This window comes from Taurulus bubalis, assembly GCF_910589615.1.
Source record: "Taurulus bubalis genome assembly, chromosome: 5".
Taxonomy (NCBI): Eukaryota; Metazoa; Chordata; class Actinopteri; order Perciformes; family Cottidae; genus Taurulus; species Taurulus bubalis.
Genome location: NC_136593.1, coordinates 20,429,894 through 20,455,326, shown reverse-complemented (window position 1 = coordinate 20,455,326; position 25,433 = coordinate 20,429,894). Strand labels below are relative to the sequence as shown.

General features: G+C 46.9%; 1 protein-coding gene across 1 annotated transcript in view; it reads left to right on the top strand.

Moving 5' to 3' along the window:
- Positions 1-25,433, top strand: part of shq1 (SHQ1, H/ACA ribonucleoprotein assembly factor) — a gene marked incomplete at its 5' end in the record, with an annotated part of 29,527 nt that extends 4,094 nt beyond the window's left edge. The window contains 5 exons of the mRNA XM_079217657.1: positions 3,402-3,559; positions 4,044-4,097; positions 9,078-9,201; positions 14,865-14,985; positions 24,524-25,433. Coding sequence (XP_079073783.1) covers positions 3,402-3,559; positions 4,044-4,097; positions 9,078-9,201; positions 14,865-14,985; positions 24,524-25,157 — 1,091 coding nt within the window. The 3' untranslated portion in view covers positions 25,158-25,433. The remainder of the gene's footprint in view (positions 1-3,401; positions 3,560-4,043; positions 4,098-9,077; positions 9,202-14,864; positions 14,986-24,523) is intronic.

Genomic DNA, 25,433 nt, shown 5'->3' with positions numbered 1-25,433 from the left:
AGCCAATAATTTGAACTTCTTGAATTTGTTATGTAATTTTTGCAATTAGTTCACCTCCATTTCAAAATCATCTCTTCAATCGAGACGTACGGCTTTGCGTCTCCGCTCAGTCGCCTGCATCTGGGGCGATAGCTCGCGAAGCCTCGGCGCCGCAAGATACTTTCTCTATTGTGCCATCCGGCGCCTGCTAATTCCAGCACCTCCACTGTTTGAGCAGGCACGTGGCTCCCAGCCACAGCTTATGTGTAGCGCACGGGGGTGTGGTGCTCCTGCGAGTGGATTTAGATTAAACAGATAGCATTATCGCGGGAGGGGGTAGGGTGGGGGTCGCTGATGAGCAGCCGTCAGTCAGCGAAGCAGCAAGGGCCATTAGCCGCAACCCGAGTTTAGCCTCTGTGGGACATGACGGCTCCCCGTAGCGCCCCACCCCCACCACTCCCGCCGCCGGCTGAGTGCCTCAGTCGGGAGCCCAGGCTTAGATAAATGGGCCAAATTAAACTTAATGGCTTGATTGACGGGTCGAATGACATTAGCCTCAGCTGAGTGTGAAGAATGGCATCAGTCAGGACATTTAAGCGGCCTGCCATCAAATCCAGAGAGCGGGCTAATGATTTTTAACAGTTTGTCGTATATTTTTAAAAATGGCGACTGCGACTCCTCCGCGCGGTATTTTTTACTTTGTTGTTGTTGTTCTTCTTCTTCTTCCCCTCCCTTTGCTCCTGCTATGTCTGATATATGTGTCACCTGACAGATGGATGTGGACACAAGTGCAAATGAAGTTAAAAAAAAACAAAAAACGGCCCCTCTGTGCTCTCCAGTGTCTGGGGGCGACACTGACAGGCCACAGCTGTCCACTGGAGGCCTGTGTTCCCACACGGGTCTCTCTACCTGCGACCACTTTGTTATGTCTGGGTTTAGAAACCGGACCACGTCCGTTAGGGCCAACACTTTGAGACAACTGTGTGTCGCCAAGTGCCCCTTTTTTATAATGATTTGATACTTTACATGATCACAGCGTATCAACATGACCTGTACCTGCCGTCTGAGGTCGCACGTTGAACCCTCCCCCCTTCGCGCTTGTGAGGAAATTCCGAAAAGCATTTTTCCAAACCCTCGGCGGTGTTTTCCACAAAGCATATTTATTTACTCCATGCCATCCGACCATCTGGACCTGCAGAGAGCAGCGGAGAGCCTGGCCGCCGTTCCAACTGGAGGAATTAGGTCAGAAATTAATTTGCAATCAGCACAAGCCGCCACTCGCTGTGTGCTAATGCCCGATGGACCCGGCGGGCTCCACAGCGGAGACGACTGGCCGGGTGAATCTATCCGGTCTGCTAACCTCCCATCGGCTGCGGGATTATTGGAGAGAGAAAAAAGATCTCTCCGTTGTGAGTCCAACTTGCCTACCGTTGCGTTTAAATGCTGCATTTGGTGGAGTGGAGTATTTTTGTGTGAATGCTGATCCACAAAAAAAAATAAACCGCTCCTTTGATAGATTTTTGCCTCTCAAGTGCCTGTGAGTCGTATTATTTGCTATTTGCTTACATATCTGTTTGCCCGTGCCTCTGCAAGGCAATGTGGTTAAATCCTCACTGTGTGTGTGTGCGCGCCTCCCGTAAGTGCTTTGAAGAACAGTGTGCAGATGCGGGTTGCATGTGCACGCGCGCTCTTTGTATGTGTGTGTGTGTGTGTGTGTTCTGCTCGTCCGTGGTTCTCTCGCTGCAGCTGCGCTGACGAGGGACTCAGGTAGCGCCCTGCAGGGAGCTGGAACCTGACGTAATGCAGCAGGAATCTCCTTCGCAGCAGAGCCAAGTTCCCACTGCAACCGGGAGATCATCCTGAAGCTGTGTGTGTGTGTGTGTGTGTGTGTGTGTGTGTGTGTGTGTGTGTGTGTGTGTGTGTGTGTGTGTGTTCCAGCCAATACACAGCATCTCAGCTTGCACACATCAGTGCAGAGACTCTCTTCTCCACATGCAGAGGGAGGGGGAGAGCGAGAGCAATTGCTTTCAGCTGTTTTATAAGCTGCTGGGAGGCAGAGAGAGAAAAAAACCCAGTTGAGTTACAGCACGCTCCTGCAAGCATTCAGCGCGCCTCTCAATACAGAGCCACGCAGATAGCTTAAATGGGATTGAAGTCTGTTTGTGTCGCCCCATTAGGCCTGCCACAGATCCCCCCCCCACACCTCCATTAGACAGATGTCTCTTTCAAAAGGCAACAGTTAGTGAATTTGCAGCGAGCAGGGGAAGCAGAGGTTTTTGGAGAGATTCTCACACGATGGAACTTTTATATTTCGGGCTGTTCGGCCGTCAAATGTGATGATGGATAAATGGGGCTGGCTTTACTAATGTTCTTAATTTAATGTAGTTAATGACCTCATTTCCCCGCCCGCTCCTAATCAACTCCCGTCACTTTGCGCCTCAACTGCTCCACAATAGAGTTTCCGAGGGGAATAAAACGGCGTTAAAACCTCAAGCAGAAGTCACCGTGAAAAACAACTCGTTCACATGCATCCAACAACCGGCAGCACTCAGCTGTGTGCGCGGGCCTGGCAGGGTTCCTACGGTCATGGAAAACCTGGAAAAGTCATGGAATTTTAAAATGGTTATTTTCAGGCCTGGAAAAGTCCTTGAAAAAAATAAAATCCCAAAAGTTTTGGAAAAGTCATGGAAATGTGTCACATTCCTGTCGTTCCTTTATGCTGAATTTGAAATAATGAATATGCTTTTAAAAGAAAGATGCTCAAAATATAAGCAGGCATACATACAGGCATCTATGTAAATGTTTATTCTCTTAATCAAACTGTCTCTCATTCATTTGTGTCATTTAAGGTATAGTGTATGCTTTGGAATTCTCATTGTTAGTTTAAATACATTTTATCACTTTTTCATGTTTACACCGAGATTTCACAAAATGTTTGGTCATGGGAATTTTGGTTTAAAGTCATGAAAATCCATTGTTCAGAATGTGTCTGAACCCTGCCTGGCAGCGCCCGGTCAGGCACAGCAGCAACATCCGTGTCGTGCAGCTGTTTGGGAGCGTCGCCCCCGCTGGTTAGAACTGTTCTTTGGACGTTCAGTAACATCGACTTGTCGTCGTCCGCTCTGCGCGATTAAATGTCATTTTCGTTTGACACCTTCTGCCGCATCAGAGTGTAAAATCACCTGCAGCTGGACGGGCGATCCGGTTATTGGACCACAACAATTTTATTTCAAGGTCGGACCGCTCGTCGGGGACAAGTATGCGGCAGTGCTAACGAGATTTTTGGGGGGGTGCGGCGTCCATTTCAGTTTTCATCCAAGCAGTGCAATTCAAGGCTTTTTTTTTTTTTTTTTTCCTCCGGTACTCCTTTGCCTCATGGTGACTTGACATCAAACTGTAACTCCCTCGCTCTCCCTGTGCAGCTGTGTCGTTCACCGACGACGAGAAGGAGCAGCTGAGAAAATTCGCCAACCGCTCGTACCTGCTGGACAAGACGTCCCGGCAGCAAGCGTGGCTCAGCCTGGTGGACGTCCTGCTGGCGTACTGCTACGAAGCGCGCTCTACAGAGGGAGAGCACAACGTGAGTGAATATATATATATATATATATATGTGTGTGTGTGTGTGTGTGTGTGTGAGTGAAGAGGCGACTCCTCCGGAGCAGCACTTAGCCCTGGATGACAAAGCCCTCTATCCTCAAATCCTTTAGACCCCCTTCCGTTTCATTCAGAGCCTTAAGAGATTACCAGCAGATCCGAGGGCTCAGGCCAGGCCTCTTTTGTGTCACTCCTCTTAAGGTAGCGGCAGCAAGGTAAGCGGGCATGTCAAAAGACATGAAATACCAGTGATGTTCGATACAGCAGAACGTTGAATTCAAACATTTAATTTCCATATGCAATATTGTGTGATATGGATAGAGTTTAACAAAGAGCCCCCTAGTTTATTTGAAGTCGCTTCCAGCCTGCTCTTTTCTGTGAACATGCTTTTGTCCAAGCAGAAATCATTTAATTTCATTCATTTCTTTTTATCGTCGTGGTGATAAGTGGTCCCCTTTCGTCCCCCGCAGGTTGAGTCCCCGTGGACTATCAGAAAACTCAGCGGGACTCTCTGCTGGCTGGAGGTGAGTGGAGGGGGAGACCAAATAAAGTTGTGTTTCATTCCCATCCCTGGTTTCAACTAGCCAGCACAAACACAAATGCTGATTTGTCAGGAACGAGAGGAGGGCAAATACAGAGACGGTTCATGTTAGAAACGGGGCATGATTTCCATTGAAGTGAATCCTAATCAGCGCAGAAGGTTTTTTGGCGGACAGAGTTGAGTGGTCTGCCCGGTATCTCAGTGGTGGCGTTCCCGCAGAAGCTATGCTTCTAATCTTCCAGTTTGTGTTGACAAGGAACTGGTTGTGAAGCGGGATAAGATAAAATTGTTTAAAAAAAACATTCCTACCTTATTTTATTATTTCATTCGTCAGAGAAACTTTGTAAAAAGAACGATGAGCCTCAAGCAGGAAGGGATCAAACAAATGTCCTCTTCGTCCTCTCCGCAAGCCCATTGATTTCTGGGGTTTCGCCAATGTTTCCTAGGTTTTGCTTTTATCTCGGGTAAGAAGAAAATGTTCCGAGATCTTGTTTTTACAGTCCATTAATCATTGTCCAAAGCAAGGAAACACATTTTTTTTTAAATATTTGAGCAACATAGTCACCCGTGACTAGAATAATCAAATTTAGATTATTATATTAGTTAATTGTAATGATTGGATTATTCAATTTGTGTGGTCCGTTAACACTAAATTAATATTATGACCGTTGCATGATATCGGTTGTGTTCAGCTTCAGAATGGCTTACATAATGCTTTAAATCTTTACCTTTTTTAATTTCCCAGTAACACCAGTTTGATACAAAAGCTGAAATGCATCTTTAAATCTATAACGGCTTTTTATCTAAATGTGACACCTGAAATACTACGGCTCTACAGCCCAATGACACAGTCATTTAAAACACTTTCTCCTCACTTCACTCTCAGTACTTGGTATGCCAGCTTTGGAAAGTCACATGTTAATTAGTTTAAATGTATTTAACAGCACCCTGATTTCCCTACTGCTAAGTTCTTCTTCTCACAGCTTTTTTTTGTGGCGTCTCTTCAGCTCTTGGCCATGCGCCAGACTGTTTGCACACAGCACAACACCGGCCCTTATATGGAGTGTGGGGGGAGGGCGTTACCTATGCTAATGATAAGCAATCGGCCACAGGCCTCATAGTTAGATCATGTGATATTTATCATTCAGCACGCCCGGGGAACAGCAGATGTGGTGGTTATGATCGTTTGCTGTATCTGGATTTTGGATTCTCTTATTTATTTATTTTCCTCTTAACAGAAATATAACGGAATGTTGATTGTGAGGCCCAACGTGAGCGCACCGAACCGTGGTTCTTTGAAATGGCAACGATGTGAATATGACTATGAATGTTGTACCTCTTGTTTAGTTTTTTTACCCACTTGTGATTCTCAGACGTGCGGTTGCCTTTGGATGCGTTGTAAAATGATCAGAGACTCTTGAGGTGAACATGACGTATTCATGAGTCTGTGTGACACACACACACACGGTTTCACTCTGTACATATGTTGACAGCTGCATTAGGGTTTGATGACACATGAGAGACTGATATTTGCTCTGATGTTACCAGTCCGGGTCCAGAAGCTAACACGGATCTTCTCTGTGTGTGCGTGTGTTTTCTGTCTGCTCACAACCCGCCCGCCACTCGCGGTGATGCGTGACTGGCGTTAGAAATAGAAGTTTCAACATCTCCGCCCGCGTGAGCAATGCGACATGCCAGGACGACATGTTTTGTGTCAAACTGGGATCCATTCACACGCGATGATTTGCACAGAGGTTTGCGTTTCACATTGACATTCCCAAACAGCAGGGAACCGTTAAATCGCCCCCTTCCTCCCGGGCCGATGACGGCCGCATGTAGCGCAAGTGGTAGACGGGGACGCTTTGTTTCTGACAGACAAATCACTCCGTTGGCAACTTTACAAAAAATACTGTTTCCAGTGTAAACACAAATATGTCGTGGTCATACTTTCTGCATGCAAGGCATCATCGGGCTTGTCTCACACATCGCTTTCTTTCTCTTTTTAAACCAAGATTTACAAATATACACAGTTATTTAACTTGTTAAAACAATAAATCAGACACTAACAACAAGAATTATAAATTCAAATGTATGTTGTTTTTTTAGGGCTGGGCACGTTATAGCGTTATAAATGCGTTACGTAGCAATCCATTAACGCCGACAACGATTTTATCATGCGTTAACAGCACGTTTGTTTTTTTAGCATTGGGAGGGGCTTAACACTGCCGCACACAGGTGCTGCACTTTAAATAGACATTTTCACTTTGAATCTCTACCAGACGGCATAGTTCAGAGCTGGGCATTTTAGTCTGGCCTGCGTGTGGTCAATCAAAAAATAAAAATAAATAAATAAGATGCACGCCATAAATGCTTTTACTTTGAAGGCAATTTTATGTTTGTGTGCGCGCACGCTTACGCAGCCTCACCGACAGGCAGTGTTGCCAACTTGACGACTTGGAGACTGACGTGAAAGCACGTATTGTTATGCAGTTTCTGTGCTCAGCGAGCAGTGGGTGCTGCCGCAAGCCGCTCCGCCGGCCCAAAGCTCTCGGAGGCGGTCCACTCCCAGCTGCAGTCGCCACGTCCAGAATGAAAATGTATCGCGTATGCGCAAAGCCGCCGCTGATCTGACCTGCAGTCTGATGCACTATGGCAGAGCACTTTAAGTCAGGATCACTTCTGAATCTTTACTCTTCTCTCAAAGAGGAGAACTTTCCACACATGAAGAGGCCTGCTCAGAAGATGTTCGTTCTCTTTGGATCTACCTACACATGAGAACAAACATTCTCAGTGATGAAGTTCAACAAATCCAGATCCTCTATCACTGATGGTCAGCTGTCCGATACAGATTAGTAGCTGGTCTTTATCAGCTACTAGCCCAGCATCAGGGATGCAGGTAACCCCTTTCAAGTTTCTCCTCAGCGTGGTGGTCACATTATAGAGGAAATCATGCATTTACGGCAATGCGGGCACCGCCTTGGGAAGCTCGAGCACCTGATCGCCTCGTTGGGACAAAGAAGCCTGACAAAGGCCCTCATCGGCGCCGTGTGACGCCTCCACATGACATAAATTGCCATTCATGCCTGGCATCATAATGCATCGCGTGTAAAGCCAGATTTGTACTCCTCGATGCCAGAAGTTAATGGGAAGGGTTAGCTACTCATGGCGCATGTTTAGATTTTCACTTCCAGATAATATAACGGATCATGTCGCTTTTATATTCCGGCCACCAATTTGAATGATCTCATACTCATGTATCATGTTTTGTCAGTTTGGCATGGCGGGCATTTCTACATACTACAATACCCATGAGCCTCGGCCACTGTGGCAATGAAGAAGAGGCCCATTAGATATTTACCTGCATGTGGCATTTAGCCAGCAGGTAAGCACTAAGTAAACACTAAGACTTATTTCAATCATTGTTCACGTCCACCTCGAAGTTTAGACAGACTTGTAGCCTTGACCTTTTTATCAAGGAATCAAATATTCATATTCAGATCATATTCATATGCAGTTTCTTATTTTATATTTTTCTTTTGTACCAAGTGTAATCACATTTTTGAGACATAGGTGTGTGTGTGTGTCACCTTTGTCGTAAAGCGTTAGCAGTTACACTGTAACACTTTGGTTTCTGCAGACCAGGCATGTGTTTGTATTGTATTGTATTTGATTCTGTTATTATTGTTGCCCGAGCAGAGATGCGCCTGCCAAAGACGGATCTTTGAATAGACGCGCCTCTGAAATGTTGCACGTTAAAGCTACACCGCCCCGTGTCCCAGAGCGCCCCCATGAGGTGTTGTTTGGGGGCGGCTGTAGCTCAGGGGGATGAGTGGTCGTCCCGCAACCACAAGGTAGCCGGTTCGATCCCCAGTCCCCCCATAGCTCACATGTCGAGCCCACTGCTCCCTATCCAGGGATGGGCCAAATGCAGAGAAGAATTTCCCCAAGAGGATTAATAAAGGATACTTTCTTCTTCTTCGTCCAACCATCGGAATGGCAAACGAGCCATTGAGGTTTGGTTTGGTTGAGTTTGGTTGCCGGGACCTTGACCCCAGTTTGAGTGTTTGTAGTCGTTGTCGTCGTCCTCGCACACGCACACGTCGACAGTGTAGTTAAGACCAGTCTCCAGCTGCCTGGCAGCTCCTTTACTGCTCGTCAGTCAGTCAGCAGAGCTGTCGGCTCCCATTGACGATCCCGCCTCGCTCTATTCGCCCCCCTCCTCCTCCCTTCACCTTGCGTTCCACAATAGATTCCTCTCCGCCTTTGACTGCCTGTCTGGCTGGCTGTGTGTCACCGCTGAAATCCGCTCTGCTGCCTCACTCCACTCTCCCGCTCTGCTCCCCCCAGCTCTCTCTGTCTATCTCTCTTCCCTTGTGCCAAACATTCGCCTCCCCGCTACAGTCCCCCCCCCCCCCCCCCTCCATCTGCTGCATGTTTGCTTGTCCTCAGTCGACTGCGCTGGTGCGACTGTGAGCGGCTCCCCGCAGCAGCAGACCTTATTTACACTCCTGCCGAACACGCCCGGGGGAGAGCGTGATCCCGGATGACACGCAGCCTGCGAGCTCGCAGCACGTCCCTAACAAGCCACGGAGGAAAGACAGAGGAGAGGGGGCGCATCTCTGCCTCTGTCGCGTGTCCATTCGTGCAGAAATCTGAGAGCAACGGCGGTGATTGGCGAGAAGCAGCAATTAACGGGCCGGGGCTGCAGAGGCGTTTAAGAGTTGTGAGCCCCTGTTTCTCCAGGAGTTGTTGGGAGTAATTAGAGCACCGGCGACTGCGAGGCACAACAATGGGAGCTTGTCTTAAAATACAGAAAAGGAGGGGAAGGGCTCGAAATATATGGCCGGATCGAAACTGTTACTGTCGGCTGCATCTCCAGTTCCTTCTATTATTGAATAAAATCATGGTCTGTTTTGTGTGTGCTGGAGAGCCGGCTTGACTTCCTTTGTTCTCTGCCCTGCAGACGTACAGCTCCTTGCAAGACGTCCTGGCGTCGTTTGGACGGAGGGTTTTGTGCTACCCGCTCTACAGACACTTTGCAATGGCATCCGCGGCTGTTCGTGACACAACGAAGATTTTGCAGTCAGGTGAGTCGGCAAAGAGCACCACACCCCAAACCCCCTTTACTCACACGCTTCAGCTTCCATTTCCATGTTTTTTATGTGCATTGTGCACTATTGCATTAGGCAAGTTTATTCACGGGAAAAAGTTGATACGCAAATATGATGATGGAAATATGATGACGCCTCTGCTGAATACGTTCTGACCCAGCGAACGTCTAACTTGCTGACGATGATGAGTCCACAATTTAAAACTTGTCAAATTTTTCTCTCGATGAGGGTTTAAATGGCCACGCTGACTTTTTTCCAGTGGGCAACCTCCGGTTCTGTCAAGTGAATCCAACGCGGAAGTGTCCTAAAACATGTTTTATCGCTACTGACCAGAAGGGGGCGACACCTCCGGTTGCAAAAATACATCAGATTGTATAGAAGTCTGTGTGAAAATGACTCTACTTCTCTCTTGATTTATTCCCTAAGTAAACATTGTAAACATGAGTTTACGGTCTCAATCTCTAGTTTTAAGTCTTCTTCAATACAGCATGATGTTCATTTACTACATAATGGTCCATTTAGAGTCAAATCCCATAAAGCAGGCTATGCTTTAGGGCGGGCTTACTGTGATTGACAGGTTGCTGCCGCTACAGGGTCCCTACATCACGCCTTCGCATTCCAAATATGGTCACTTCCGTTCATTAGTTGCAGAAAAAAATATATATATGACGACAGCGTAATCGCAAAACTACACTGTAGCAGAGTTTATTCCCCCGAGCCAGTTGATGGAAACGCGCCTTAAATGCGTTCTTTATTCTTAAAATTCACTTGACCGTTGAAAGGAAACCCAGCAGCCTGCCGGACGGACAGAGTTTGGAGAAAAGTGGTTCATGAGCCAGTGTGTGTTTTTGAAAGTAATATTTCCCCTAGCTAAACAAGAGAGTGGCCCCACTCCCACCACCTCAGGGAGAGAGGTGTGGATTAGTGGAGAACAGACTGCTGACTTGGCTATCTCAAATCCCAGAGTAATCTTTAAATCAAAAGCCCCCACGGACAGATGAAACGCTGTGGTGTAAACACACTCGGGGTGTGCGAGGGCTAAGATTATCCAGCTTGTGATGATTTTAACGCTGGTAAATGACAGCAAATTAAAGGCCTTTTAAACTCCAGATTAGCATTTTCGCGCCTCATTAACTCGGAAGACGAGTTGATCAAGAGAGCCGGGGAAACGGCAGCTGGAGCCTCTCTCTCTCTCTCTCTCTCTCTCTCTCTCTCTCTCTCTCTCTCTCTCTCTCTCTCTCTCTCTCTCTCTCTCTCTTACCTCGGAAACACTTCTGCCATAACGTCGGCTTTTGTTTGTTTGTGTCAATTTATCAAGGTGGGGGGGGAACACATTATTTCACTATTGTTTTTCTGCTCTTGACTCATAACCTTCATTATTTGCCAGCATTAGTCTGAGCAATAGGGCTCTTCCTTAATGAACTGTAACACTACAGTAATTCGGCCTGGCGTGTGTCTGAGGGTGGGTTTCCTCCCAGCATTGCTTTACACGCTAATTAATTTGTCAGGATAAAGCAAATGGGAATGCACGCTACAGTTTCGAAGGCACTTCCTTTAAGTGGCCGCGAAAGCAAACATTCATAGGTATTAGCAAAACAAACCCATTAACGGCAGCGCACAGGTTGAGGCCTTTCGAGGAAATGTTATCCGAGGGGGGTAAATATTTGAACAGCCCTCAGGAAGCCGGTGGAGGAGCTCCTTGAGAATACTCTCCACGCTGCCAAAGTGGTTTTGACTAAAGAGCTACTGGGCAGGTACAGAGGAGCAGGGGTGGGGGTCGTCCTTTCGGTGATGGTGCTGATGGGACCAGCCGTGGATGTGGTCCTCTGTGACACATCCATCCACCACAGTTTCCGCAGGTCATGAAATTTCTTCCGGAATTCTGAGAGGCCAGGGAAAGATTTGGGGATTTAATCCAATTCTAGGTAAAAAAAAAAAAAAAACATTTTAAAATGCACTCTGCTCTAGCTCTGGGAAATCGAGGTAGAGCGATGAAATTCTACAACCGGGGGGTGTGTGTGTGTCTCACAGTAAAAGAAGACTGAATAAAAGGGAAAGTACGACAGAAGGTAGCCAATATTGAATGCTACAGTATGTGCATTGATTTCAAACTAGATGTACTGAACTAGACTATTGAACGATATATTTGAAGGAGATTGGGACGTCGGTGCCGCGGTCACGGCTGGCTTGATGTGCCTCTCCTGCCTGTGAAGCGCTTCATCAGAGACAAATGTAGAACTCCTCCTCACGGCTGTTCTTGCTCTTATAAACTGTGAAATACGATGAATAAATATAACACGAAATGTTCTTCATCGGAGTGAAAAAAAATACTTTAGCTCTCACATTTCTGGAAAGCACTGTCCTCTATATTATATCTGTTATCAATGGAACCACTAGCCCCGGCATTAAGGCAGTGATCAGTCATCAAACCAATAAGACTAGACTCGTCATCACCGTTTCTCTCTCTGCAGATGACAGACTAATGTGTTTGTGGTGCATCCGTCCTTTCCCGGCATTCTTGAGATTATTCCTTTTTTTTACTCACAAAATCCACTGGAAGTCTGTCTGATGGAACCCCAATATTATTGAAGTTCAAATAATGAGCTCTGTTTAAAGACATTTTAATACATCATCTTTTTTTGGCCCACGCAATTCCCTCAGTCACGATTTTAATAATTGAAGTAGTGTCCTACCTCGTAGAGATGTTATCTTAAAACAATCGTTCTGTTCATATGGTAATGCAATCATCCCAAATTAAATAATTTTGGCTTCTCATATTAAACTAAATGCCATGCTTTACTACTGTGTAAGGAGAGCTGTGTATTGGCAAGCATCTTCCACTATGTGTATCAAGATTCATGAATTACAGTGCAATATAATGAGATATATTGAAGCAAGGTGATGCCATTCTGTTTCATTTATTCCAATTTTAGGAAAACTGTCATAGTACACACATACGCATACAGGAGATAGATTAGTGCTGCTGTCTAGCGGTCGGGGACATTAAACAACACAAAATGAGTAACTTCCCACCGCAAATCTTTCCGAATCATTTCTTGGCCAAGTAAGTTACACATAAGGAATTTGACTCGGTGAAAGGTGCATAACTATATATATATATATATAGAAAACAACAAACATAACATTTTGTTTTCTATTAATAAAAAATTAATACAATTTTTGAGAATCAACACAGTATCGAATCATAAAACATAAAGCTCAATATTGCGATACTTGAGTGTATCAGTATTTTCTTCTACACCCTTACTGCTGCGTACAAGCAGATCCAGAGATGATGAATCTAATCCGTGGCTTGCAACAGAAAGGAGAGTTGAAAATCCAATCTCTCTGAAACGGATGATGTTCTCACTATTATAGCACACCTAGTACATATTTGGTGGAAGGCAAAAGATAAACTATCGATGGGGGTGACGCATAAGACACGTTTCATAGGATGTGTTTCTTTACGTCCAACGAAACGGATTCCAAGCTGGATGAACGATAATGTTGATGCACTCATTCATTTGGAAATAAAGCATGGGGGGGGGGGTGGCGGGCATGCTTTATTTCCAAATGAATAAAGCATGGAAGCATGCTTCTGCAGTTTTTGGAATCTCTGCATTTCTGTCCAGAAGACACAGCAGGCTTTGTTTTTGGTCCACTTCACACCCACCTCAGCATCTATACAAGCCTCCACACTTGGCAGCCGTGAAGGAATTACTGTTCCCCTCCCCCACACACTCATTGGGTAACCTGCTTACACCTAATCAAGACCCCTTGCCTACGGGTATCTCACCGTAATTAGCCAGTGTTGCACTGGGAGCGACCTTTCCTCCGATTTCCCTACGAACAACTCATGAATCTTCCCTCAAAGAGAAAACAAAAATCTTGGAAGCGAGTGTATGTTTGCCGCACATGAGCCAAGTCCCGATTTTCAGTTCCCTGCATGCGATCCCATTCTTAAATGGGAACCAAATGTTTGCTTAAGGCTTTCCTCACTGGGAGTTTGCGGTTTATTTTGATAAGTCTGGAATGTGTCTGGACAACGCCAACCGGCTCCGCGGAGGTGCAGGGGAGCCTTTTCTGTCCTTCGCCCTCGATGGATCGCCGGCCACATCATGAGGCTATTTATACGCCTGATTGGAGGGAGAAGTGCTGTGGCTTGTTTGGCTTGTCGTACGCTGCAGGCCGCGGCGGGGGAGGGGAAGAGGAATCATCTGCAAGAATAACAAACAGAGATTCCATGTGATGCCTTTTGTGGTGTCGGAAGCTAAAATGATCCATATGGCAGTGCAGGTGTCGGCCACGAACCATGTCGCCGCCTCGTAAAACAACAAGCGTGTCAACCTCTTCGCTTTCCTCTTGCTCCACATGGATGGTGTTCTGAAGTGAGTGTCAGTCTCGTGACATACGAAGTCCCCAAAAGCAAACGGAAAAACCAGGAGAGAAAAAACGTGATTGACGTGTTTTTAATTTGATGGGATTTGAATTCAAAGGAGAAGTGTTGTGTGTAGACGAACCTATAAGCCGTTTCTGTACTGTGTGTGTTTGTTTGTTTGTTTGTCTGAGTTGTTCAGGCATCGGTTCACCCACGTCCCCAAAGAGCCCATATTTCCTCAATCGCACGCATGCTGTGCAGATATTTGCGCTTCTACGTGCCACGGTTTTGAGAGTCTTATCTTGATTTCTGCTGCCAACAATCCCAGAGTTGCATAAAACCCACGAATACATCTTCTTTAAGCGCGGGACATTTGCATTTCAGGACAGGGGGGGACAAAGTAATCCCTCGAAGGTTTTTTGTTTTTAGCATAAGCCCAGCAGCGTCTCACTCGTCTGTAGCTGTGTCCAACATCAACACCAAGTGGCCGACTTGAATTTACTCAAACGCTTAAACTGCGAGTCCGAGTGTGTGGCAAATCCATATACCACAGAACCGCCGGCATAAGATTGCACCTGTGTTATACGCTGGGATTTGCTCGACCACCCCACCACCCCAGCCCTCTGGGCTTGAAGGCTTTGACATGTTGATACCCTTCATTTAAAACCAGACGGGATTTTTTTTGGAAAATGTGAGAGCCCCCCGGGCGCTTCAAGCTGTGTAGTTAAGTGCCCGGTGTTGGATTTAATACCGTGTAATACCGTGTACACACAAAAAACACTGCATTGAATTATTGATTACTGTAAAAAAAATAATTTAAATCAGGCCCTTGGGTTTGTCAGATTTCAATAATTCCGATTAAGACCGTAGTGATGCTGCATTGGCACATTTGAATGGCAAGTCAAGTGGAAAATCATCAAACGCATCCAGCGCTATTTTTGACCGATCAAGGCGAACCCATTTTAGACAAAGTACTGAACAGAGACACTATTTAAATCGACAGACTGAACGGCAAAACAAATAACAGAGCTTGTTGTCTTTTGTCTCAGACGAACCACTTCTTGGTTCAGGAACGCTTCTCAAAGCGCACGGATCAAATTACTCCACAGCTCGGCCCTCCCTTCTGATCCCTCTGTACCTCAGCTTTTATGTGTGGGAAGGCGGCTGCAAGCTCTTTTTTTCAGATGCGCCCCGTGTCTACCTGCAGACATTGTCATCCTTAACACCGAGCGCCAATAACACTGTTTTTCCATTTGCCCAGGGAAAGCCTGTGTCCTCAGATGCCTGCTGGATATTCACAGAGTGTTCCGAGAGAACGACCCGGCCTACATACTGAACGATCTGTACATCACAGACTACTGCATCTGGATCCAGAGGGTCAAGTGAGTGCGCACACACACACACACACACACACACACACACACACACACCTCAAAGACCTTCATCTTCCACTCTGCCCCTGTGATGCATCAGTGCTTTAGAGGAGAGGATTAGGCGAGTCATTTGTCACAGCAGGGCCAATTGAATGACCAAAGCCAGCGAGACATCTGACACATCTCTCTTATCTCCGTGATCATCGGCGGGTTTTTAAATAGCCGTCCGTGTTCGGCAGATCCACTCCGCGTGGAACTTTTTTAAATGTGCACAACGCACGAGTGGGGAGGGGGGTCGGGGGATCTTCCCTTGTCGTCCGTGGGTGTGACTCCACGCTGCAGCGTCGCAAGCCAAGCGCTCCGAAATCCGCACTTTTCCTCCAAATGATATCGGTTTCGGCGGCTCCTTACTCCCTCCTCCCCTCCTCCTCCTCCCCCAAAATCCATATTTCACAATTGCTTACACATTTCAAATGTGAGTCCGCGAGCACATGGCTCAGTAATGAGCCCTGTTTTACTCTTGGCCAGGGTTCAGCCAAGTGGTGCGCTCGCCTGGAAAAAGCCCAGTTGAAAAATGTGTGCCTGATGTTGTAGGCTCGGTGCCCAGATGCAGACAGGATAAAAGGTCTGCAGGGATTTAATGCCCCCCTCTTCTTCCTTCCTCCTCCTCCTCCTCCTCCTCCACCTCATATACTCATTTCTAAATTTTTCACAACTGATTTCTTGAATTCTGTTCTTAAAAATGCTACAGATGCTGGAATCTTTAATGTATATAACTTTCTCTCAATCAAGAAAAAACAAAAAAAAGAGGCCGAGTTGTCTTCCCACCATTGTTGTCACTGCAGTTCGCTTCTTTTACCGGGAGTCGAATCATGAATTTTCTCCTCCAAAACGGACACTGTGATTACAACTGTCAAACCCACAGAATAAAGCATGTTCTAGTGGAAGAAAAACGTGTCTCTCAAACACTGGTTTGTGGACACCGGACATTTTCTCAGCTCGTTTCTCTAATAACTTACGATCCAGATGTCCCATGACTAAAACCCTTCATCCACTTAAAATATATAGTTAAAAACATTGTAAACGGGATATAAAAAGTGGCGTTTGGCAGACGATGCATGAGCAAAGGCATTGGGACAACATTGACAGAGAAATGGATTATGTAACCCCTGGTGACGGGCATTGTTTGGATTTTATCGAAACTAGTACACTTATCGATACTAATTATCGGTTCTTTTTGGTTATTTTGTGAGCGGGAAAACGGGAATAAATAAAAGAATCGACACCGCTGTTCCCTTTTATGAATTACTATGTACTGGCTCATGGATGCAGCCTCAGTCAGTCTGACAATCTACAAAAAGTTCCCAAATCCTTAAAACAGGCAGAGCGAAACAATTAGCGGAGCGGTTCGCTTTTATTGATTATCCTGTTCTAATGATCAACCTCTGTGGTAAGTACACAACTCAACCACGTATGTACCAGATGTCTAACTTATAGACATTTTAATGTGGTAGGGAAGATATCTGGCTGAAAAGACACATTTCCACTATTAAAGCCCCCCCTGCTCCTCCTCTCTGTTCGTCCGCCTGTTCATTGGAACTAAATGTCAGTTTGACCTAACATGCCGACTCCTGCTTCACCCGGCAGCGATCATTAAATAGATTAGCCCTGTGCTCCGGTGGCAGCGACCTGTGATTGAATTGTTACATTTCCCCCCTTTTTCAGTTTGAGTTTTTTCTCCTGTCAATAACGGAAAGAAGGAAGTTTTTATATTCTCACATAAAAGCCGCCCTGTTGTCTAAAACACAAAAAATTCGGATTAGAGGGGAAAAACCACTTCCGCCTCCAACCACTTGAAAAAGCAACCAATTCCAAAACTCTTCTTGCTCGGTGGGGATTCCAAGCAGCCTTCGCGAGTGTGATATCAAAGGAATGCCTGCAGTCGAAATGCAAAGCGACACAGGTTTAGTTTTCTTCTGAGGTTTGGAGCGTTTGCGGTTTTCCACGGACCGACCCGCCTCTGTCGCACGCGCTTGTTTGTTGTGGCGGCCTCCTTTTGTGCCGCCTGACAGGTTCGATGACGGATCGTGTAGGCGCTGCTTTCTTCGGCGCGAGATATCCCCCTCCCTCCCCTCCTCCCACAGGGTTTGTCATCCTCCGCTAAGTGAGTTGCCTCTGGGAGCCGAGCGGTAAGATGAGATGTAATCTATTACCCCCCCCGCCCCCATCTTGCAATCCTTGTGTCTTGTCACTCCGTGCCGTCGCCATCAGCTGGGCATGATGGACGTCATGATGGATGTTGACTGTGAGAAAGGGGGTTGTTTATTTAATATCCTGACTGTCCCACATGCATTTTCGACTACTAAAGTTTCTCTGTCTGGAGGCATCGGTCTCAAATTTACAACGTCGTAAAGGCTTCAGTGTGATTTAGGCCCCGCCCCCCCACCTTTACCGAGACAGTCGGAGCAGAACCCTGCACATTGAAATCAAGGGCGCGACCTCAAAGCAAATTGCTCTTTGCATTGTCTTTTTCTTTTTTGGGGGCTGGGGTTGGCACTGTTCCAGAATTTAACACTGATTTTCCTCGTGGAAACTGTTTTAACTTCCAACCCCTCACTCACTCGCTCGCCCGGTCCCATTTATTGCCAGCAGATCTTCCAACTGGAGCAGCAGTCGCCAGTCTATTAGTTTCAGGCTGTGCTTTCCGAGGTTCCCCGTGCCAAAGCCCCCCGCAGAGCTGCTGGACTGCGAAGAAAAAGCAAGTGGCCTCACTTTCTCTCTTCTTTGTCGTCCCTTTTATCGAGAGAGAAAAAAGAAAGCTTGGAAAGAGGCCAGCGTAGATTCAAGGCAGCCAGCACAGACGAAGCCTACACGCCTGGTGTCGTGTTACCGTACCTCAGTTAGATCAGAAGGGCTTTCACTTCCTTTTCCAGCGCTGCTTCACTTGCAGCCATCCACCCCTTTTTAATAATTGGGTCAATTAGAATCGAGCAGAAGAAAAAAAAAACATGGCAGCATGCAAGCGTTGTGCTCCGCGGTTTGGAGAATGGAAGTGAGATTCATGTTTCCATATGAAGTCATTAGCAGAAAAGGAAAAAAGCTGTAATTTCTTTTTTTTTTTTGAAACTGCGGGAATCGAACAATCGCACACTGCTCCAGAGACTGGAACATTTTACAAGAAATGGTTGAGGCTTTGCTAGTCAACTATCTAACTATACTACCTCAACAAAAAAACACACAAAACTATGGGTGTCGTTTTCACCAAAGAAAGGGAGGACGAAGGAGAAAAGAATGCGTGCAGCGCCGCATGAAAACAACAAAGGAAGTCGTACACATTCATTATCCCGAGACCATCCTTTTGGTTCCTGGAGGATGAAGCAGCCCTCAGGTCTTCACACTCCTCCTCCTCTTCACCTTCGCCCTCAGCGCCGCGTGGCCACTGAGGGAGTCGGCAGCTCCGGGCAGCAGCTCCCCCGCAGAGACCCGCATCTGGAGCTCCAACAACTGGGAAACGTTTCGGGTCAATTACGGGGTCAGCATGTAAGCGTCAGACGCTTTGAGAGTGCACGTGGCGTGAACACCCACCCACACCCCCCAACCCTGTCCTGCACGGCTGGTCATTTCACCTCAGCACACCTCTTTTGATCTTAAAGCTAAAGGCACCCTTTACCCAGACTTTCCCATCGGCTATAGCGTTATTGGGCTTACCCCGGAGAATTCCAATTCGGCGTTTTGGGCTACTTCTGTGGCGTTATGCTCCCGATGTAGAAGAAAATGTGGAATTGTCTCGTAGCCTGGCAGCCCCTCCCCCAACCACACAGCTGATGTGACAACCAGTCGTTTGCTTGAAAAGCACCAGACAGCGTCACGCAACTGTCAAACGGCCGTCCTGGCGGCTTTGAAGCGGATAATGGAGCCGCTCTATCAGATGTTGGCCTCCGCGCTGAAGGGGCTCCGAGAGGCCCCCGCTGGGGAGAACAAAGATGCAAATGTCTCCCAGCTAACGGGGATAAGTAGTGCAGATTTCCTCCCAGCGTGAGGCCACTCCAGCTTTTTGTCTTGAGTACACAGGCTCATCTTAAACACGGACTTGCATAATTTCCTTCGTCCATGTTTGAAGTGCCCTCTGGAGTTATTACACTTGATTACGGCGAAGGGGTTTTCTTTCCGTCTGAGCAGACGCTGATTTTTAAACAACTGCTGTGAGCGTCAGCTTTCCCGTCCCTTTTGAGAGGCATAAACGAGATATTAACAGTTGAATGTGAAGCAGACGCAGTGAACATTTATTGACACAATTTCAGGGCTTTAATGTTTGAGGGAGGACATAAATCAGAAGGTGAAAGGAAACGATAATGAGCTGAATGAGTGTACCCGAAAGTTTTATCTTGCCACACTGCAATGTAAAAACAACATTTAAATAAACCTGAGGGCTTTGACTTTTTTTAGCCCAGAACGGACCAAAGCCCTGCAACGGTAAAGATGCTGTAGATTACATTTTCAACTCTAATTATGAACTTAAATGATGATGTGGGAAATGCAACAGGAATGCGCTTTTACAAAATTCTCCCACATTCCTTTATGTGCTCCGTCACATCCAAAGCCTAAAGCCCCCCCAGCGAAATACAAAATGCACTGTATTTTTGGATCTGCATCCTCAGCTATTCTCCTGTTTATTGGTTTCTCATGATTCATGACTCACTTTACATAAGTAAAAAAGTTAAGTGAGACTTTGGGCAACTAGCTCGCCACACCGGTTAAAGAAAACTGCATTTGTGGATCATTGTCGCGAATAGAGCGGCCCTTTTTAAGTGGTCCGATCACATGTATAATAAGGTTTAAATCAAATCCTTTGCATTTGATTTAAACACCCTCTTGTAAGTACATCACTTAAATATTCCGTTTTGCTTTGAAATACGTCACAGCCCAGAAGCTTAAGAGGCTTGAACTTCCATTCTGCTGGGGCTTTGAAGAAAATACAAACCACATCTTTTGTAGATTTGTAATTTTTTCTCTCTCACATTTTACTCGCCAAGGTAGAAGGTGAGTTCTGGGAGCATGCTGAACATGAATCCTCAAAATTATTCCAGTTCATCCTCAGAGGAGCATAAATGTCTGTACAAAGTTTCACAGGCATCCGTTTAATAGATGTCGAAACATTTCACTCAAACCCACCCGTTTGAGGCGGAAGAAAAGTCGACAGGCTTCATCCTCTGGGGAGCACGAATGAACGTACAGCGTTCGATGGCATCCATCATACAGTTGACGAAAGGTTTCGCTTAAAACGACAGATGTCAACCCGTTGGTGGCGCCCAGGCAAAAATCCCAGGCTTCATCCTCTGGGGACCATGAATGAATCCTTACCAAAAGTCCCCAAAATGATTATGGGCCATCCACAAAACATCGCCATTTCCAGAGCCAAGCCACTTGCTACTGCAAAAAAAGTGCCTCCGTTTTCTGATACAAGTAAGCAATGTGTTTTCTGTACAACCTTTAAAGGTCCGTCATGAAATCGTTAAAGATTGTATTACAGCTGATATGAATGATGTCCAAAGCTGCAAAAAAGAAAGCATCAATACCTGACAATCAACAGATGTTTATGACAAATCAGTGTTTGTCCAGTAAGGCAGCTCCAGGTCTGAGCGCGTTAAATAAATACATCTGCGTTTCTCATTTCTGGAATCGAAGTGGCATCCAGTGCCTCAGACTCTTCCAGCATTCAGTCACAGTGGCAGATCACATCTCCCGGCAGCGGCTTTTATCTCCCTCCCCCCCCCACCCTCAGCTAGGGAAGGATGCCGAGTCAAACTGAGGAAATCTGGTGCTCATATTACACAGATTTATACATCTGAAGACAAGCTTTATCTTGCGATGTTTTTCAAGAGCACAGACGTGCTGATTGAGTTGCTGTTACAATGAACACGAGCCCGATGAAAGAAATGTCAGATTGTAATTTAGCTCTGGCTCCTACACACACACACACACACACACACACACACACACACACACACACACACACACACACACACACACACACATCCCTTTCTCATCTAAAGACTTTGGCAGATGGATGCGTCTTTGTCTCAGCAGAAGTTTTCCAACCTTGAAAAAGCCAGCCCTCCTCAGTTTAATGAAGGCAAGCCACAACAGCGGTGCAGTAATGACTGGATTGTGTACAACATTATCCCTCCCCCTCCTGGTCGGAGCCTTTGTATCCACCGCAGGCTGAGCTTCTCCAACCGCAGAGCAAAGGAGGGGAGAGAAAACAAGCGCGCCTCCCCAATGCTAACTCAATAATGACTTCCCACGGGGGGGAAAGAGAATACAGGGCCGTCTTTGAAGTGGCTGTGCTGCAGGAGGCTCTTCTGCCCGAGCTGGAGCGATACAGGAAGCTCTCAAGTGGCTTTTATGGAGCGCGGCACCGAAACGGGCTCCGCGCACACTCGTCATCATTAGTCGGGGCAGAATTTTAATGTCTTCATATCCTGTAGTCGGGTGTGGGGGAAAGGGCCATTTGTCACTGTTTAAAAAAAAATAAAAGAAGTTGTGCCTGTGTTTAGTGGCTTTCACATATGGAGACCGCAGAATCCAGAAGAATCCAGTGTCGGACGTGATTGTGTGTGGAAAGTAAGGTGTCCCCCTCGTCTTTTGATTTGCAATGCACAGATTGATTTGGGGAAGTTGGTGCATTTATGCGCTACTCCATGAACTAACAGACGTTATGGCCGTGTCGGTCCGGTCCACCACTCTGGATGGGGCTGACTCGTCAACTATTTGATGCATTGCCATGGAAATTGGTACAGATATCCACCACTTTGGAGATTCCTTAACTTTCGATCCAGTGCCATGAGGCCAACATTTCAGCTCGTCCAGCCCTTTGGTTTACGACCAAATACCTCGAAAACTATCAATAATTAGTTAATGTTTGTATCCTAACACGCTAAAGATGAAGCTTCACTTGACTTGACATACGATCCGAGTCTTTATACTGTAATCCTGTCACTCAGGAGAACTCTTTTAAGGTTAATCACGGTTAACGATTGCTTCCCTTCTCTTGCCTGTGGCCCGTTGGTTCCCACCGAAGATGTAAAGTCATTGAAAACGGGTCAAACATCGACGGGTCAAACATCTACAGTAATGATGGGACATGTCACCCAGTGCAACAGTGGGGCTCATTGATTTATTTTTAATAGGAGCTCTGTGGCACAGAGCAGTGGGCCATTTTAGGCTATTTAGGCTTTAGATGCACAAATAATACCCGTCGGTAGGATCAATCGAATGCATTAAAGGATTAATATGGTAATGCGGAATATTACCATATTTAATGCAAGAAGCAATCTAATTTTTTGCTTCATAATGTACGTACATGCCTTTTCTTTTCAGTGTCTCAGGGTTGTATTTGAATGGTTGGGTAGCTTGACAATGTCGTGCATTTTTCAGTCGCGCTCTCAGCTCCACGACTGAAACCACAGGAGGGATTTTTTTTTTTTCTTTCTACATTCTGAGCTGGCAGGTTTCCCAAGCATCTTAGCTGGGTAAATCGACTTTGGCTACTCCAAATTCTGCCACGTTGTGACCGAGAAAACTGCCAAAACATTTTTGGGATTAAGGGCGCCACGTGAGAAAGGGCATCTCCCTCCTTTCCCACCCCCCAAAAAGATTATTCCTTTCTCGGTGTACGGTGAAGAGAATGTGCTATAAGATCTGTTTGCATAGTCCCTCCTGAGGTCCTACACGCCGCTTCTATAAACACTTTACTCACCAGGAAAGTGAGCTCATTAGGACGGCGCGCTAACGAGGAGCCATCCCGGCGCTCAGCAGTGGGTTAATTGGGCCAGAGAGGGCAGCGAAGCCCAGTGTGAAAATGTGAATGGCAGCGTAAGAGTAGCCCCCTCCGCACACACAGACACACACACACTTTATTCCACCCTGAATGGACGTAGTCTGAATCGCAGTGACCCGCAGAGCTCAACCATGGCAATAGGGGCGGTGCACACGCCTTAACCGCGCTGGGCAACGAATAGCGACCACTTAAGTTTTTCTGGCAGCGTGGCGGGCATTCCCGGCGTGAATAATGCGCAAGCGGGGGCCTCCCAACAATCTGATGGCTCCGCACAAACGCCTTGTAGGAGGACATTCAACAGCAATAAAACACCTTCCCTCCCTTCAAGGAGCCTGTTGTGTCTGCCGTGGGGACATAACTATATAAAGCTGGGGGAGGGGGAGGGGCGGACACGTTGTTTAATGCACTGCTTTATGAATCTGTGGAGACGTTCAGCGGTGGCCTGCAGCTCGGAGGGCCCAGGGGTCGATATTAAGTTACCGAGGACATTTTACCCTATAAAAAAAATAAGCCCTAGCCGTGGGGTAGTACTCTCTGAAAGTGCAGGAACTTTCGGGTTGGAGGTTTTGCGAGGATGACCTTGGCTGATTGGTCACACACACGCACATGCACACACTCGCACGCACTTCAACTCGTGTACCGGTTGATTCATAAAGCCAGGAAGATGTAGGGTTGACGAGAGGACATCAAAGGTGCTTGCTGTCGGCATCCCAGCTCATGTAAAAAATAAAAATGTTTTAAAAGACAGAGAAATAGACATCGCAAGAGGGTGAGCAGTAGACAAGATGGAGAGAGAGAGCGAGAGAGGGAGATTGCCCCGGGGCGGTGCTCAGATTGAAAGAAGTTATTTTTAATGAAAGATTTTTATGGCATAATACGTCCTGAAGCACAACCAAATAACCATCAAGCACTCAACAGATGATTTACTTTGGAGACAGACGCTCTTCGCTTCATGTTCCTCCTCTGCCCTTCAATTCATCACAACGTGATCAGTAAAGTCTGTCGGACAAAAAAACAGAGATTATTTTTCTTTTATCAACTGGTCCTTTTTTTATTTTTATTTTTTAGATTCAACTAAGCACTGCAGAGTGGGTCTAAAAAAAAGGAGAGGGGGAAAAAAACTCCTGATTGTTACCCTCCCCCTCTCCCTCCCACACTGTTTGCAGCCTCCAACTGTTGGCTTAGCCTCTCAGAATGTGGAGGTGAAAGTGAGAGGGCGGTTGTATGCGCAGGAGGGGGAGGAGGGGTTCTGCCTCTCTCTCGCTGTAATCCCTCTCTTATCACCTCTCGCAGGGAGAGCAGCAGCAGTGGCAGGAGGAGGAGGAAGAGGAGGAGGAGGAGGAGGCACGCGCCCAGCGTATCACTGCAGCTCATCTCCCTACATTATTAAACATCCATATTTCCATATTTCATTGAGCCCCCGCACCTCGGCAAATCGTGGTCTACTTAGCATTCAGATGAGAATGGGATATGGTTAATGGGTATTAGATCTGTAGATGGTTATCCTGTGGCTATGTCTTTAGTGCGCAGAGCTGGTCGATCAGTCAGTCTCACTCTCTTTCTCTCGGGTACCACTGATGAAGTTGTAGTTTGCTGTCTCTTTTATTTTCCCTCTTTGCGCTGTGCTGCACCGGGTTTATTTGGCAAAGTCCAACTTTTCTTTTAAATTAACATTTTTAACTAACAGATTTTTTTTTATCTCCTCAGGTCCAAGAAGATGTCAGCTTTGGCCGTGACGCTACAAAAAGCCTCCATGCGGAAAAAGGACTTGCAGCTGGATCTAGAGGAGCTAGAGGAGGCAGCGACAATGGTGGCTGAGGAAGAGGAGGAGGGAGCAGCTCCAATATCCCACAGAGACGGCAGCGAAGCTTCCAGCGGCAGCAGCAGCGGTGACTCGTCCGATGAGAGCGAGGAATCTGCGGCTGAAGGGCAAAGCCGCACCGAATCCAACGAGGGAGGAGGAGGAGGAGGAGGAGGAGGAGGAGGGGCATCTAAGGACAACCCTCTACAGCCCCGGCTCGTCTCGGCTGCCTCTCCCATCCCCCGGGAGCCCACGAGCGCACTCCTCTCAGCGGAGAGCGAGGCGGACGCCCTGCCCTCAGCCTCGCGGGGCTCCAGCCTGCTGATCCAGGAGCTGGGGGAACGGGTGGCGGAGGAGCTGACGATCTCCCAGGACTCCGGCTGCGGCGAAGCGGAGAGAACGCGTTCCCGGGCGGACGGCGCCGCGACCAAAGCGGACGCAACATCCGCCGGGAGCGAGAGCAGCGGCGGGACTTTGTTGGAGCCGAGCCCTCGCAGAAACCCTCTGCTCATCGTCCCGGACGTGGGAGGATCGCGATGAGTCTGCTGAGACGGATGTTGTGGAACCAGAGAGTGGAACCAGAGAGTGGAACCAGAGAGTGGAACCAGAGAGTGGAACCAGAGAGTGGAACCAGAGAGTGGAACCCTTAATGAATTTTGAACTGTTGATTCGCTGTGTAAGAACACGTGACTATTAGTTTTTTAATGACTTCACTTCTGAACGATCTCGAACGCTTCAACCCTCCTCTCAATGACCTTATTGTCTACAAAGACTTGTATTCGCTTACTATGTGAACGTGCTGAGCCTCAATAAAGT